Source organism: Montipora foliosa, chromosome 12 (assembly GCF_036669935.1).
Source record: "Montipora foliosa isolate CH-2021 chromosome 12, ASM3666993v2, whole genome shotgun sequence".
In the NCBI taxonomy this organism is placed as follows: Eukaryota; Metazoa; Cnidaria; class Anthozoa; order Scleractinia; family Acroporidae; genus Montipora; species Montipora foliosa.
The window spans coordinates 17,332,150-17,346,422 of NC_090880.1; the positions used below are offsets into that span (position 1 = coordinate 17,332,150).

General features: G+C 39.7%; 2 protein-coding genes across 6 annotated transcripts in view; both read left to right on the top strand.

Annotated features, from left to right (window-relative positions):
• The window catches only part of LOC137979955 (uncharacterized), a 43,744-nt gene extending 40,050 nt beyond the window's left edge, over positions 1 to 3,694 (top strand). For all 5 annotated transcript variants that reach the window (XM_068827278.1, XM_068827279.1, XM_068827281.1 and 2 more), the window contains exons 3-4: positions 1,340 to 1,405; positions 2,648 to 3,694. In XM_068827278.1, the coding sequence (XP_068683379.1) occupies positions 1,340 to 1,405; positions 2,648 to 2,853 (272 nt within the window). In that variant the 3' untranslated portion in view covers positions 2,854 to 3,694. The remainder of the gene's footprint in view (positions 1 to 1,339; positions 1,406 to 2,647) is intronic.
• A 1,502-nt stretch (positions 3,695 to 5,196) lies between these two features.
• Positions 5,197 to 5,655, top strand: LOC137980912 (uncharacterized). The gene has a single exon (XM_068828307.1). It carries the CDS (start codon positions 5,197 to 5,199, stop codon positions 5,653 to 5,655), a length of 459 nt encoding a protein of 152 aa, XP_068684408.1.
• The last annotated feature ends 8,618 nt before the right edge of the window (positions 5,656 to 14,273 follow it).

Sequence of the window (14,273 nt, forward strand, 5' to 3'; positions counted from 1 at the left end):
ACTGCAATCCAATATAGATGAGAGTTATGATGGGTGCTTACCATTTAGTCAAAAAATCCGAAAGTTTCGGTTTGAGGTCAAATATTACGGTGAAGCAATTTCCCGCAAAATTTTTTCGAAAATTGTGGACAATTTCCAGAGGTAGTCTCTTTTTCCGTTGGGAATGCACTTACCATTTGCGATAATCGTTCCGTTTCCAGGCCCTTTCTCACAAGATCGGGTAAATATGCGGAATGGAATGCCGGGTAGTAAATGGTAAGCGCCATTCTCATCCGGTTGTTCAATAAATTCGGAAAATCACTCACCTTTATGCAACGATCACTCCATCCGGATTATTTGTCTTAATGGTGAGCACCCGATATGTCTGACGAAATAGACAATGATGACAAGAAAACTCGCCAATGATGTCTGCTCTAAGCTTGAATAGCGGCGTGGTGTGTGATTGTTGAAATGTGCCAGAATCTCTGTAAACGCGTAATTGCAAACTTTTTCAGGCCTTCTTCGTTTTTTTAGTGAGTTTTACAAAATGTGTGAGGCAGTGACGCATACATTAAAAAGGAAAACATTAAGCTTAGCTGAAAGCTAACCGTTGTAAATAAGGCGCTTAAGTGTTTTGTCTCTCGCTCTATTTCTCTCAGCTTTAAGGTGTTCTTCAATGAATTTTTATGTTCTTATCCTTCCTAGGCTCCTCTTGTGGCTTTCTTCGCTTAAATTTCTCGAATGACCAAAGTTCCTAAAGTAAACAGGTCTTTGAACGCGAAGACAATGCCCACACCATTTCTTGCATGATTTGCCGCCAAGAAAAACACGGGTGCACATTCCCGCCAACATACCGACCCTTCCTCCGACGGGCTGACACCTGATTCCCTTCCCTTCCCCGCAAAGAATGTACGGGCAGGCGTACGCTGACGTCACAAGCAAATAGTTCACCAAATTTTCTTACCTATGAAGCTTCGCTCTCGCGCTCGCTTACGCGCACACAAGGCACGGCAGATTCACTTTTGGGCTTGCTTGTATGAACTCTGTCGGCAAGATTTAGTGTGGAACTGTCTACCTGTGGAAGTGAACATTCCTACACGCAGATGAGAGTCTTTCGAGAAGAATTTGCCGCCCTTTCCCCCGAGCATTCCTTGCAGGAAAAGTGAGGGAAATTCATTGCTCTTCAAGCGGAATTCATCGACGGCTGAGCCACCTTAGCCAGCCAAAAGCCATTTTAAAGGTTGCTTTTTGCCACGATCCATTCTATTGCAGTTACTAGGCCTTCTGATGTTCAATTTAAATAAACAAGAGGTTTATTTCAATTCTTCATAAAACTAAACATTTTTTTCTCTTTCCACAGTACTGCATTCTTTTATGATTGTTTCGTGTGCACAGTTTCCTCTGTTTATAGCCGACATAGTACTTGGTAAGTCCAAACTAATAAATATAACATGCCCGAAAATTATGTTAAATTTCTGAGTTTTCATTTAGTTTACTGCAGTGTTTTATGAGCCCTTATACACCACTCAGTTCTGCAGACATGGCAACTCTCGATCAGGCGGCTAAGAGAGAATTGCTAGCAATGTTATCTAGCTTGGGTCGCGGGCAAAATCTTGAGACACGTAGGAAGATCACCGATTTGACAATGTTTCTTAAGATAAAGACAGGAAATGTACGGATATCTTTCCCAAACGACGTACGCGAGGTGTAATGTCCCTATTTGACCTGAGATAGTGCACAGCACCTATTCCAGTTCCAGCGTTACTGATCTACCATTAACGCGCACAAGTATTCTTTTTTTCGCAAGAACTGTTGCCGCTTGGAACGCTTTGTCTCCTGTTTCCGTATTTGCTGATTCCGTTGCTGTGTTCCATTCAAGTATTTGTAATAATTTAATGTGTTGACGATTGTAATTTTATTTGTTTTATTTAGTTATTTGTTTTTATTTTGTTTATTTGTCTCGCTGTCAATGTCATGAGCTTCCGTGTACTGACCGTCCATTGCAGATTAGCTCGCTGGAGACAATTATATCAATTAAAGATTAAAGATACATAACTAAATGGTAGAACAGCTGTGCGTGAAGCCATGAAACCATTTGGTTCTCCTCATTGTTTTATAAGAAAAACATTTTTGCTAATTCCAATTAATCTCTAAATGAATTCAAGTTTTGAAAGCCTACTACAAAAATCTTTTTCTGGCTCTAAAAGTCCTAAAACTCTTGCAACTTGCTAAATTCATCTATAAATCTCCAGACTTTCTAGGGATGGCGCAGTGGTGAGAGCATTCGCCTCCCACAATTTGGCCCGGGTTCGATTCCCAGACGCGACGTCACATTGGGTTGAGTTTGTTGGTTCTCTACTCTGCACGAAGAGGTTTTTCTCCGAGTTCTCCGGTTTCCCCCCCCCCCCCCCCCCCCCACTCCTTCTCAAAAACCAACGTTAGATCTGATTTGCGTTGATTTGTTAATTTCAGTTTACAGTGTCTCCAGTTAGTGCTCCAGCGCTAGAACGACTAGAATTTTTTTGTCGTTTATTGTCTTTTTTTTTCCGAGGACGCTTTGTGACGCTTATTTAAATTCTGTAAATATTAACTTCATTTCTGGGCATATCTGAGTAAGTTAAGTACAGGCTGGAGTTTTCCAAGTTGTTTTTTCTCGTTGCATTTTAAGGTGTCAAGTACAAAGATGAGTGTCCTGTTGACAAAATGATTCCCATCTACTTGATCGTGTATGGCGCAGCAAACCTCTTTGCGAGCTGTTGCGTTTGTTTTGTGGTCCGCCAAAAATCCGGCGGCGACGAGGAACGATCGGTGAATCCAGTACAGGCGGTTGTTCAACTGTTTCTGACCTCTTGGTTCGTTTGCGGAAGCGTGTGAGTTTATTCGAAGTACGAGCCGAACTACAATGACCCGGCAAGCGCTGATTACTGTCATAAGACATTGTACTTGTTTGCGTTGTGGGTAACCACTTCAGTTTACATAATACATGGCATTGTGTTTGTTGTTGCGCTTGCTATGGTTACTCTCATGTTGTGCAAGGTAGAGTGGGTGGATCAACCCGTATAGGGAAATTTTTCTTTACATTTTTTGTCTCATTAGCATAAGGCTATTGTTTTCTAATCAGTCAGCTGGTCTCTGAAAACTTGAAAGCGATATGTATGGGTAATCAAATGGTGACGAGTGAAACTCGGAGGGAATAATTTCACGCGTGTTTTGTCCAAAATCAAATAATTTCCCGAGTTTCCAGTGAAATTATTCCCTAATTTCACTAGTATACCGTTTGCTTAACTATTAATATCATAGGTGACAAATTACGTTCATAAGACGCCATTTTGGCACGGCAGGAAAAGTTGCCATGGCAACATTTTAATTTCACATGTGAAATTATGAATTAACGCTGAAATTTCGCGCCAAAATTAAGGAATAATTTTTCACCCATGTTATTAATCAGATAATTTCTCAGTAATGGCAAATTTGACAAAGAATGCATGGGAGTATTAGCGCTTTTGCCACACAAGAATTTATCAGTGAATGATGACTAGTCGCTAGCTCGTCGTTATCAAAGCTAAAAGGCTTAAATTTAGAGATTTAAATAAGTTTAACAAGTTCTTTTACACCGTGTTTTTACCTTTTGAAGTCATTTGTGAATAGCATGAGTCTTCTTTGAGGAAACTCGTGTGTTAATGATTAAAAAAATCTCTTTAAAAATGACGTCAAAACAGTTCCTTCGACAAGGACAAAAATGGAAACGAATGAACCAACATTTGTAGCCTGCCTTATTTCATCTCTTAGTCCACTGACCCGTGCAACACCGAACTAGCACGACAATTTAGATTGAGTTAGCCACGCGTTTACAGGAAAACGTTAAATGACAGGCTAAGGCCCCATCCACGATAAGGCGTTTTTGCTTGAAAATGAAAACCTTTTGAGGCACTTTCGCCTATTATCCACACTACAACGCTCAAAACCGTTGACGGAAACGGTTTACAAAGTGGAAACGTTTGAAAGCGCATTGTTTTGAAGACTTCTGGAAACGATGACCTCAGGTTGTAGGCAACGTTTAAAAACGCAAGAGTGTGGATCATTGAAAACGAAACGTTTGAAAACGCAGACTTAAAAGGCGTGGAAATTGTTGACAAAAGCTGTTGACATCGTTGTTGAGAGTTGTACTGCTGTAAAATTTGGGCATTGTCAACAATCAGACAGTTTTTTGATTTAAGCTCAGTTTTATTCTGTTGGCTACAGATACTGAGCAGTCAAGGGACAAGTTGGAAAGAGAGAACCCTCATGGTCTCAATGAGAAGCAGCAGCCTTACGTTTTCCGTTTCCCGTGTCACGCAAACGCGATCCTCAAACTTGTCACATTTCTGCCAAGTAAAATGACCAAATCACAAGTGTTGCGCATGGAAGCTTTCATCGGCGCGACGCACGTGCCATTTTCGGCCAATCAGACATAAGCTGGCGCATATATTCGACGCAGACGCACTCAGATCGTGTCACAGACCGCCGCAGACAGTAACAGCTCATTTGGGAAAGAATGCTTCAAAAGAAAAGGTGAAATAAAAACAGGCAAACATTTTTTTTTCTGACAGTTTTGATAACTATTTGTTAATCCTTTTTCGTCAATAGTTAAAATATTCACTACTACGTTGTTTCTATCAATTGACTTAGCTTCACTCTCTTTACAACATTTAAAGAATACTTCAAGAACGGGGATTTTAAAGGTCGGACCAATTCTCGCAAATGGTTTGGGAATTTTCCGAATTCCATAGTCCCTAGTCCATGTGGACTACCTCTGGAGGTTGTCTAGATTTTCCGAAAATATTTTCGGGGAAAATTGCCTTTCCATTTGACCTCAAACCGAAATTTCCGGATTTGTTGGCTAAATGGGAAGCACCCATGTCGTCACCTGAGCCAAACGGATCAGAGAAAATCCTAACAACAAAATTAAAATCGAAGTAAGGGTTAAAAACCTACCAGATTAAGGTTATTTTAATAAGGTCCCTATTTTGGCCGTTTGCCGTCGTAAAGAGGTGGCCGTTAGCAGAAGTGCAACTGTAATCATAATAATAATGATAATAATTGCGTTGATAACCTCATAATTGATAAGATGATACTAGAAGATGCCACTTCAATAAAAAGAATCTGTCTTGTAGTTGGATCGATGTCAAGATAGCATTCGATTCTGTTTCTCACGAATGGATCACCAAAGCACTCGAGATGCATGGAGTGAACGCAGATCTCATCCATCTCATCAAAACTGTTATGAAGGCATGGAACATCAACCTCGAAGTAACTACCAACAAAGGCAAGGAGATGATTGGTCCGATTAAAATAAAGAGAGGAATTCTGCAAGGGGATTCTTTTTGTGTGCGACTATTTACATTAACACTTAATCCTATTGCAAGGTACCTGAGGAGTACAGAGGGATATAAATTGTCCCATGCCCAAGACCAAAAGATCACACATGTGATTTTCGTTGATGACTTAAAAACTTACCATCGTTCTGAACAAAAAGCTGTGTCCGTTACAAGCAACCTAAAGAAGATGTTCACAGACATTGGACTGGAATGGGGGATAAACAAGTGCGCTGCCATACACTTGAAGAGAGGCAAACTAAGTACCAGCAACAACAGCACTGCATTGCCTGTAAGTAACAACTGTATATCCCAGTTCTGAGCAACGATGATCACTACAAATTCCTAGGAAAATATCAAAACAGTCAACATCTAGTAGACAAAGTTATAGAAGAAGCCGCCAAGGAGTACGAGAACCGACTGTGGGCTGTTTGGACTTCCCCACTGTCAGTCCCACGCAAGATCCGCGCAACGAACATCTACGCATTGCCTATCTTACAATACTACCTGTGGTCAACCGACTGGTGTCTTAACAACCTTAAAGAACTCGATAGATTAACAAGACATGTAATCAATGCGTGCAGTGGAAAGCATAAGCATGAATCGACAAGATTATTGTATCTACCATCAAGAAGGAGGAAAAGGATTGATTGAAGTAGAGTCAGTGTACAAGAATACCAAGCTTAAAGTAGCCCATTACATAAATAACAGTGAAGATCCACACATTAAACTAGTCAAATCATTCCAAAACGAAAAAGAAAAGAGAAACTTGCGGTCAGTATTCAAAGATGGCAAAAGATATGCAGAAGTTCAAGAACTCAATTGCTACTTTGAGGATGGCGCAACAGTCTTGGAAGGCACAGACAACGTAACAATAGTGAACGAGAAAGAACCCAGGAAAATAAAACAGATCATCCATAAAGCAAGTATGAAGAAACGCAAGAATGAAGTCATGAAACAGCCATGGATCGGAAAGTTTGTGAATCAACACTGGCAGGATCCAGAAGTATCAGCCCATTCATACGACATCTTTAGACAATGGAAAAAGATCAGGAGACAGTATCACACGTTCTGTGTTGCTGTTCTCACATAGCACAGTCACTGTATAAAGCACGACACGACAGAATGCTACGCCCCGTTTACCATGCTTTACTGTAAAGATACAAATTTGAAGAATCTGAGTATTCTAATCCGTGGTACAAGCAATCTTATCAGCAACCAAGCCAAGAGAATAACGAGGCAAAGATCTTGTGGGACATACCCTGGAAATTGAAAAAATGTCCAATGAATGGCGCAAATAGACCGGGTATCAGTGTATTGGACAAAAAGAATAAAGAATGGATCATCATAGAAGGAACAATATGCAACACAGGAAAAATCACAATGAGAACTAAACATAAGAAAGATATATATATAGATTTAAAACTAGGTATTAAGAACTTATACCCAGGTCATAAAGTAAAGCTCATTACAGTAATCTTTGATTTTCTCGCAGTTTACTACAAGGATTTTGAAGAAGAACTTACCAGCATATTGGATAACAACTTAGCAAAGACAACTATTGAACGCTCGCAAAAGTGGATCATCTCCCAAAACTGTGAAATAGTAAAAAGGTTCCTCTCATAAACTGATTTTGGTTAAAGCCGTTTATGGATGATAAAGATGTATATAGTATCTTATTTGCATTGTTTTTTTTAATTTCTTTTTCTTTTTTATCGTTTATAAGGATCATTCTATGAATTTTGCTACTTTTATTTTTTAGTTTTACAATATTTTACCGTAATTTGTTAGATTGACCACAGTCATAAGGTTTTATAGGATAGTTACACGAGCACCATTGCCCAGGCCTACAGGCCCGCAAAGGTTGTAAAATCATTTGAGGATATTTCAATAAAGTCTCCAATAATAATAATAATAATCTTTTATGTAAAACAATATGGGCAACCATAATGACGTTATGAAATCCACGGTGGCCACGCCCGTGAAATTTATAAACGAAAATAAGCTATAGTAAAATCCTGTTTAGTCTGACATAGATATCTCATTGCAAGATTTTATGGCGATCTTATGGTTGCCGCTATTAATAGGAAACAGAGAGTAAAACAATTGGGCAACCATAATGACGTCATGAAATCCAAGAGGACGAGCGCGTGAAATCCTGTTTTTTCTAACACTGGTATCTCATTGTTGGGTTTTCTACCGAAATGTGAAATTAGACGTCAGTTTAGGTTTCCTCAAAGCGCGCTAGACGGTACGAAAAAGAAACTATTGAGGGCATTTTGACAAATTGCGTCATTCTTGAGCGTCGTATATCGCACATGCACAGTAAAGAAATAATTTATGTCATACCCCCGAATTGTCCTTGGTTGTTGACGGACAGTCCTTGAGAAATGGGTGCGAATGCAGATGATTTTGGCAATCGTCGGGAAAATGAGGGCACACCGGAAAGATTAAAACTTTTTCATAATTTTTGTTCAAATATCAGTGAGCTCAGAAATTTTCCTCTGAGTTCTCTCCACAAGTATCATTCCATTGTCAAATCAGAAATAAAGGCGTGACGGCATAAATTCGCTCGGCCGCGTGACTCGATCATTCGGTATTTCGAACATTCCTAGATTTCACAAAACTTTAAACCCCATGAAACTTTTAAATAACACTTCTGAAAGTGGCTCACCAAAAATTTCCTTTCTGACGAATTTCCAATTTTCGGTTGTATCTCGGGACTGTCGATATTTAGAGACAGACGCTCTTCTGCTAGGTCAGAAAGCAAGACAGGCTCTACTGAAAGCCAAGCGAATCAGCAAAAGAATCATGACGGCTGAATTTGATGGCAATCCTAAGACTACTGTGATTGTTGTTTACGCACCTACCAACTGTGCGGAAGAAGTTGAAGTCGAGGGATTTTATAACGACTTGGGTAATACCCTGTAGGATGTCCCAGTGCATAATTTTCTTGCTTGTATTGGAGATTTCAATGCAAGATTAGGGCCGGATGTAGTTCCATTCACGTATCATGATGTAACTAACAGAAATAGAAAGTACCTCGTAGAATTACTATCAGAGCACAGTCTGATAGCAGCTAACACTTTGTTTTCAAAAACGACCAGGAAAACTGTGGACCTTCACGGATAGGTCAGGCTCGTTGCGGCAACTCGATTACATATTAGTGCGCCGAAAGTGGAGGAACAGCGTCCAGAATGTTGAAGCTTACATCACATTCAGCGCAGTGGGATCTGACTATCGGGTAGTCTGTGCTAAAATCAAGCTTAGTCTAAGAGTATCTAAGGTAGCCAAGAAGATGAAATATGACTGGAAAAAGTTTTCCACTGACCCTGATCTTCAGTGGAAATACAAAGTCGCTGTCAAGAATAGATACCATGTATTGAGCGATGAGGGTAATGGGGTTAAGTATGAAAAGTTTGATAAAGCCAACAGACAAGCTATGGAAGAATGCCTGCCTAAGAAAACAAATGCAAGGAAATCCCTCCGGTCATCAAACGCACAAGTGGTATAAGCCCGCCAGGAAGCAGATACCGTGCGGAGTCTGTGCGAATACACCAACACCGAGGAAGATAAAGAAGCTTGGTCTCGATCTCTAAGTAATCTGTTATAAAGTATATGATCAAGTGAGGGAAGTGTAATTAGAGGCACAAATACGAATCATCGAAGCCTCTCATGAAGCCCAGAAATATGATGAGGCATGGAAGATAGTTAATGAGATTACTGGAAGGAAAAGAGCTAAAGATGGTCAAGTAGAGGGATCAAGCCCTGAGGAACGAGTGATTACATGGTTCACCCACTTTAAGAAACTCCTTGGTAATCCTCCAGAGGTAGAAGATTTGGACGAAGAGATACCAAACATCTTGAGGACCTTGATATCAATGACGGCTTGTTCACTATAGCAGAGCTCAAGGAAGTGAAATCTTCTTTAAAAATCAGGAAAGCAGCTGGACCGGATGCAATACCACCTGAAGTATTCAAGTTATGTGACTTTGACAACATATGTCTAGACTTCTGCAATCAAGCTCTGATAAAAAATGACAAACCTGATCTGTGGTCCAAAAGACCGGTAATTACAGGGGAATCAGCCTGATTTGCATTATACCCAAGATGCATAATCGCCTGATTTTAAACCGAATCAGGAGTGTAATTGACATCCGACTCAGAGTAAATCAGAACGGTTTCCGGTCCAAAAGATCTACAGTGGCCCAAAATATTAACACCCCAGAAGAATAATGGAGGAAGTTAAAGCTAATAACATCGAAGCTGTCATGACCTTCATTGACTTCAAGAAGGCATTTGACTCAATTCATCGGGGTAAAATGATGCGTATTCTTAAAGCCTACGAGATTCTTCCACCTAACCTATTGCAATCTATTGAGAGGATGTATACGAATACAAAGGCCAAAGTGATTTTACCAGATGGAGAAACAGAGATGTTCGACATCACAACCGGTGTACTGCAGGGCGACACATTAGCTCCTTTCCTGTTTATAATCTTGCTAGACTATGCTATGAGAAAATCTATCATATAATGGCTGTGAAAGAAGAAGAGCTGGGATCTACCATCACCCCTCGAAGATCAAGAAGACACTCTAAAGTAGTTCTTGCTGACTTAGGCCTCGCAGACGACTTAGCACTACTGTCGGATGAAATAGCTCATGCTCAGGAATTACTGCTAACAGTGAAAAAAGAGTGTAAGAAAGTTGGCCTTGTACTGAATGCAAACAAAACAAAATCAGTTGCTTATAACATTGATGAACCAACACCATTACATACATCGGATGGCACTGATCTGGAATGGAAGGATGACTTCAAATATTTAGGGTCGTGGGTTTATAACTCAGAAAAAGACATCAGCATAAGAAAAGCACAGGCTTGGAGAGCTTTGAATGGTATGACCAAAATATGGAAGTCCAATATGAGTAAAGATTTGAAAATCAGATTATTCATAGCCACCATCGAATGGATCTTACTTTATGCATGGCTGCGAGAGCTGGGCTCTGTCAAAAGCACAAGATAAGTCGTTGGATGGAACATACACTAGGATGCTGCGTAAAGCCTTAAACATTTACTGGAGCAGCCATATACTAAACCAACAACTATACAGAGAACTACCAACAGTCGGCAACAAAATCGCCTCCCGTAGACGACAACTAGCGGGACACTGTTATCGCCATCCAGAGCTAAGCACCCAGAAATTAGTCCTTTGGGAGCCCACACATAGTCATCCCGGGAGAGGAAGACCCAGAATTACCTATATTGACACTCTTAAGAGGGATACTGGGGCATTCGAAGCAAGTGAGATTGCTGCACTTATGGCTAATAAGAGGCTCTGGAATGAACTAGTGGTTGCCCGCCTTCGGGCGACCAAGTGAGTGAGTGAGTGAGTGAGTGAGTGCATGAGTGCTCTTAATACGGTATCATAGGTAAACCTCTCAGTAAGTTTTCCGCTCCTCTTTTTTTTTTTTTTTTGTCGTGGTAGTAACGGGCGATGTATCTTCACAAGGAACCTAGACTCAAAGTCGAAAACCCACTGCAACATGTAATTAAATAAAAGGAGAATACAAGATACTGTTCAAACGTTTACTTTATTTGATACAGTCTACCCAGAATATCACTGCTTAAACGGTTCATACGGTTACTCCTGAATTACTACGAAGTTTTACCTCCTAAGTAAACTATCCGCCCTTGTCAACAAAGCGTCCATAGGCCTATACACAGACGATGGCCTCGCTGTAGTTGGCAACATCAGTGGACCCACCCTAGATCGCTTGAGAAAGCGCATAACTGCTCTCTTCAAAGAAGAAAACCTTTCAATCACAATCGAAACGAGCCTATTTTCCACCGACTTTCTGGACGTAACGCTGGATTTACGGAGAGAAAAGTACTAGCCCTACAGAAAACCCAACAACAATCTATCATACATCAATGCACGGTCGAATCATCCACCCACCATCATCAAAGAGCTGCCAATAATGGTCAACAAAAGAATATCTGACCTGTCTTGCGACAAAGACGAATTCGACAAAGCCAAAGATGTCTACGTATTGGTGTTTAAGGAAAACGGGCACAACGCAACCTTCAAGTACGAGCCCGCCAAGCAAAACAGCAAACGGAAAAGGAACCGTGAACGCAATATCCTCTGGTTCAATCCACCATACAACCTGCAAGTAAAGAACCAACATCGGAAAAAAATTCATCTACCTGATCAAGAAACAATGCAGCGAGACGGAGTTATCGAGGCATATCTGGAGTCTAAAGGACAATAACATCAATTACACGCTACGCTGGGCAATAGAGTCTTTCGCCTCACCATTCAAATGTGGATCAAAGAGATGCGACCTGTGCCTTACAGAAAAGTTGTACATAATAAAAGCAGATACACGCCACCTACTGAACAAAAGAAACGAGTTAATTTCTAAATGCAGACACAAGAACAAATATCTTTTGTCGAACTTAAAATAGCACGCTCCCCTGGAGTATTGGAATGGTCTTTAAATGAGTTAGAATGCAAATGTAAGATCTGTAGCCTGATGATTGTCTAAACATGAAACTTGAAGTCGCTACGCTGTGAAGTTGTCTTTCTTCTAAACGTTATATATATATATATATATATATATATATATATGAATGATTTGGTTGAAAAGTTAAAACAAGACTAGATATTGATATCTCGAAAACGCTGTTTCGTGAGTTGCCTCACTCATCAGGAGTTTAATACTAAATGTATATACAACAATCGTCACTTTAAATATCCTTGAAATTTACATAAGGCTTCCTAAGGGCTGCTCAATTACTACGCTGTAGTAGTAGCTATATATATATATATAACTTCAGGTGAGTTCCAGGTGAGTTTCATCAAGACGAGATGGCGAAACCACCAAATGTCATTCAAAAACGAAAGTAAAAAGAATGACACCGAACTGAGCAAACATCTATGGCAGCTAAAAGATCAAAAGAAAGACTTCGCAATCTCCTGGAAAATTCTAGCCAAGGCCAAATCTTATAGCAACCTTACTAAACGATGTAATCTATGTAGTACCGAGAAATTCTATATTCTATATAAACCGGACATGGCAACGCTCAACAAACGTAATGAACTCGTATCGACTTGCAGGCACAAGCGAAATTTTCTCCTTAGGTTCAATCGCATCCTCAACAACCAATCATAAATTTACAAATGCTTTTTTACTATTGTTTTTCAAGTTTGAATCTTGTTACGATCACGCTACTGATGTATATAAACCCCAGCGATGCTACAGTGTACATGGAATTTAACTGACTGATGAGTGGTCCAACTCCCTGTTGGTCTACGAAACAGACCTGTATTAAAGTCCATATGAAACTATATTGAGTAGAAAAACATTGTTATATATATATATATATATATATATATATATATATATATATATATATATATATAAACGATTTGCCAATCACAAACAATCATTTAGAAATGAAGTATCAAGCAACCAAACTGAGCTCAGCAAGCATGTGTGGCAGTTAAAGGAAGCGGGAGTAGATTACACGATCAGATGGAAAATTCTTGATAAGGCACAGGCATACTCTAATGCAACCAAAAGATGCAAATTGTGCACGCTAGAAAAGTTCTACATTATATGTAAACAAGAGCTTGCCACCCTCAACAAAAGAACAGAACTTGCGAACACTTGTAGGCATGCAAACAAATTGTTACTAAAAAACACCTAATTATTGTAATTTCAAGGGAATGGTATATAAAAACCCACGAATTAACATTGTCATCTAGGTCCTGACGAGTGGGATACACTCCCACGAAACAGATCTGTAGATCGAATATATGAACGAAAACTAGTTCACTTTCTCTTACTATATATATATATATATATATATAAATATATACAATATGTATACAATGTGCCCTCCCGGTTGTTACCATAATGGCTTTATGGCAACTCCTGAACTTGGGCACAGGATGTACGGTTACACATTGTTGGATTGCATTGTGGAGTCACAAGAGTGCTCAAACTGCAAGCAGTGAGCGAAGCATTATGCCAATAGTGAATATATATATATATATATATATTATACGGAAGAAAAAAACACATAAACTACAAGTTCATCCCTACAAGCCTGTTTCGTGGTCGCCCACTCATCAGGGGATCCGTATATATTTCGCTCTACTTCTATGTATCGAGCACTGTTTTACGAAAATCAAGTTTCACACTTTTTCAGAGGGTTACATGTGCATGGCAGTCGTATTAATTTTTATTTCAGTCCAATATTTTTGTTGAAAACTGTGTTGTCTCCATAACTTTGTCCTTTTTTGTGAAGCATGACATTTTCTTCTCTCAATTCAACACTTGATTTTTGTTGCTAATCTTGTTTTTCCAGCAAAAGTGTGTTATGATGAGTAATAATTATTTTTGTTATATAGCTGAGTTTTTTCCCCCAGCAGCGTGGGCTCTCATTGGTTACTTCAAGATCACATGACATCTAACAATAAAACTGTTTCTGGTCGAAAGTCTCTGAGTGGGCAAAAGTGCAAAATCTATGACGTCAGAGAGGGTAACAGTGCACTGTTGCCGCGAATGTTGACCAACGACCGCCGTTGCTGTTGCCGTTGCATGTTTTTTTTTTGTGCCATATAACAAATCACTGAATGACTGGTCTCTCAGGAAACTTTTTTTTTTCCTTCGTCTGCGCCTCGGGGGAACATTGAGATTCTCGGGAAACAAAATGAACTGTTTCCCTCGGGACGAGTAATTAAGTGTTGGGATAATGGCAAAATTATTGACCTTGGGTGTTCGGTGACACAACTACATTGTAAAGTAGTGAGCTAACTTTTTGGTGTGGCTTTACTCACAGGCCTTGTAATAGGCCAAAAGCAATTTGTTACCTGGTATTTTAGGTAATGAAAAATTCATGGCGTTGTGCATGGTGTTCAATGCAGTTTGT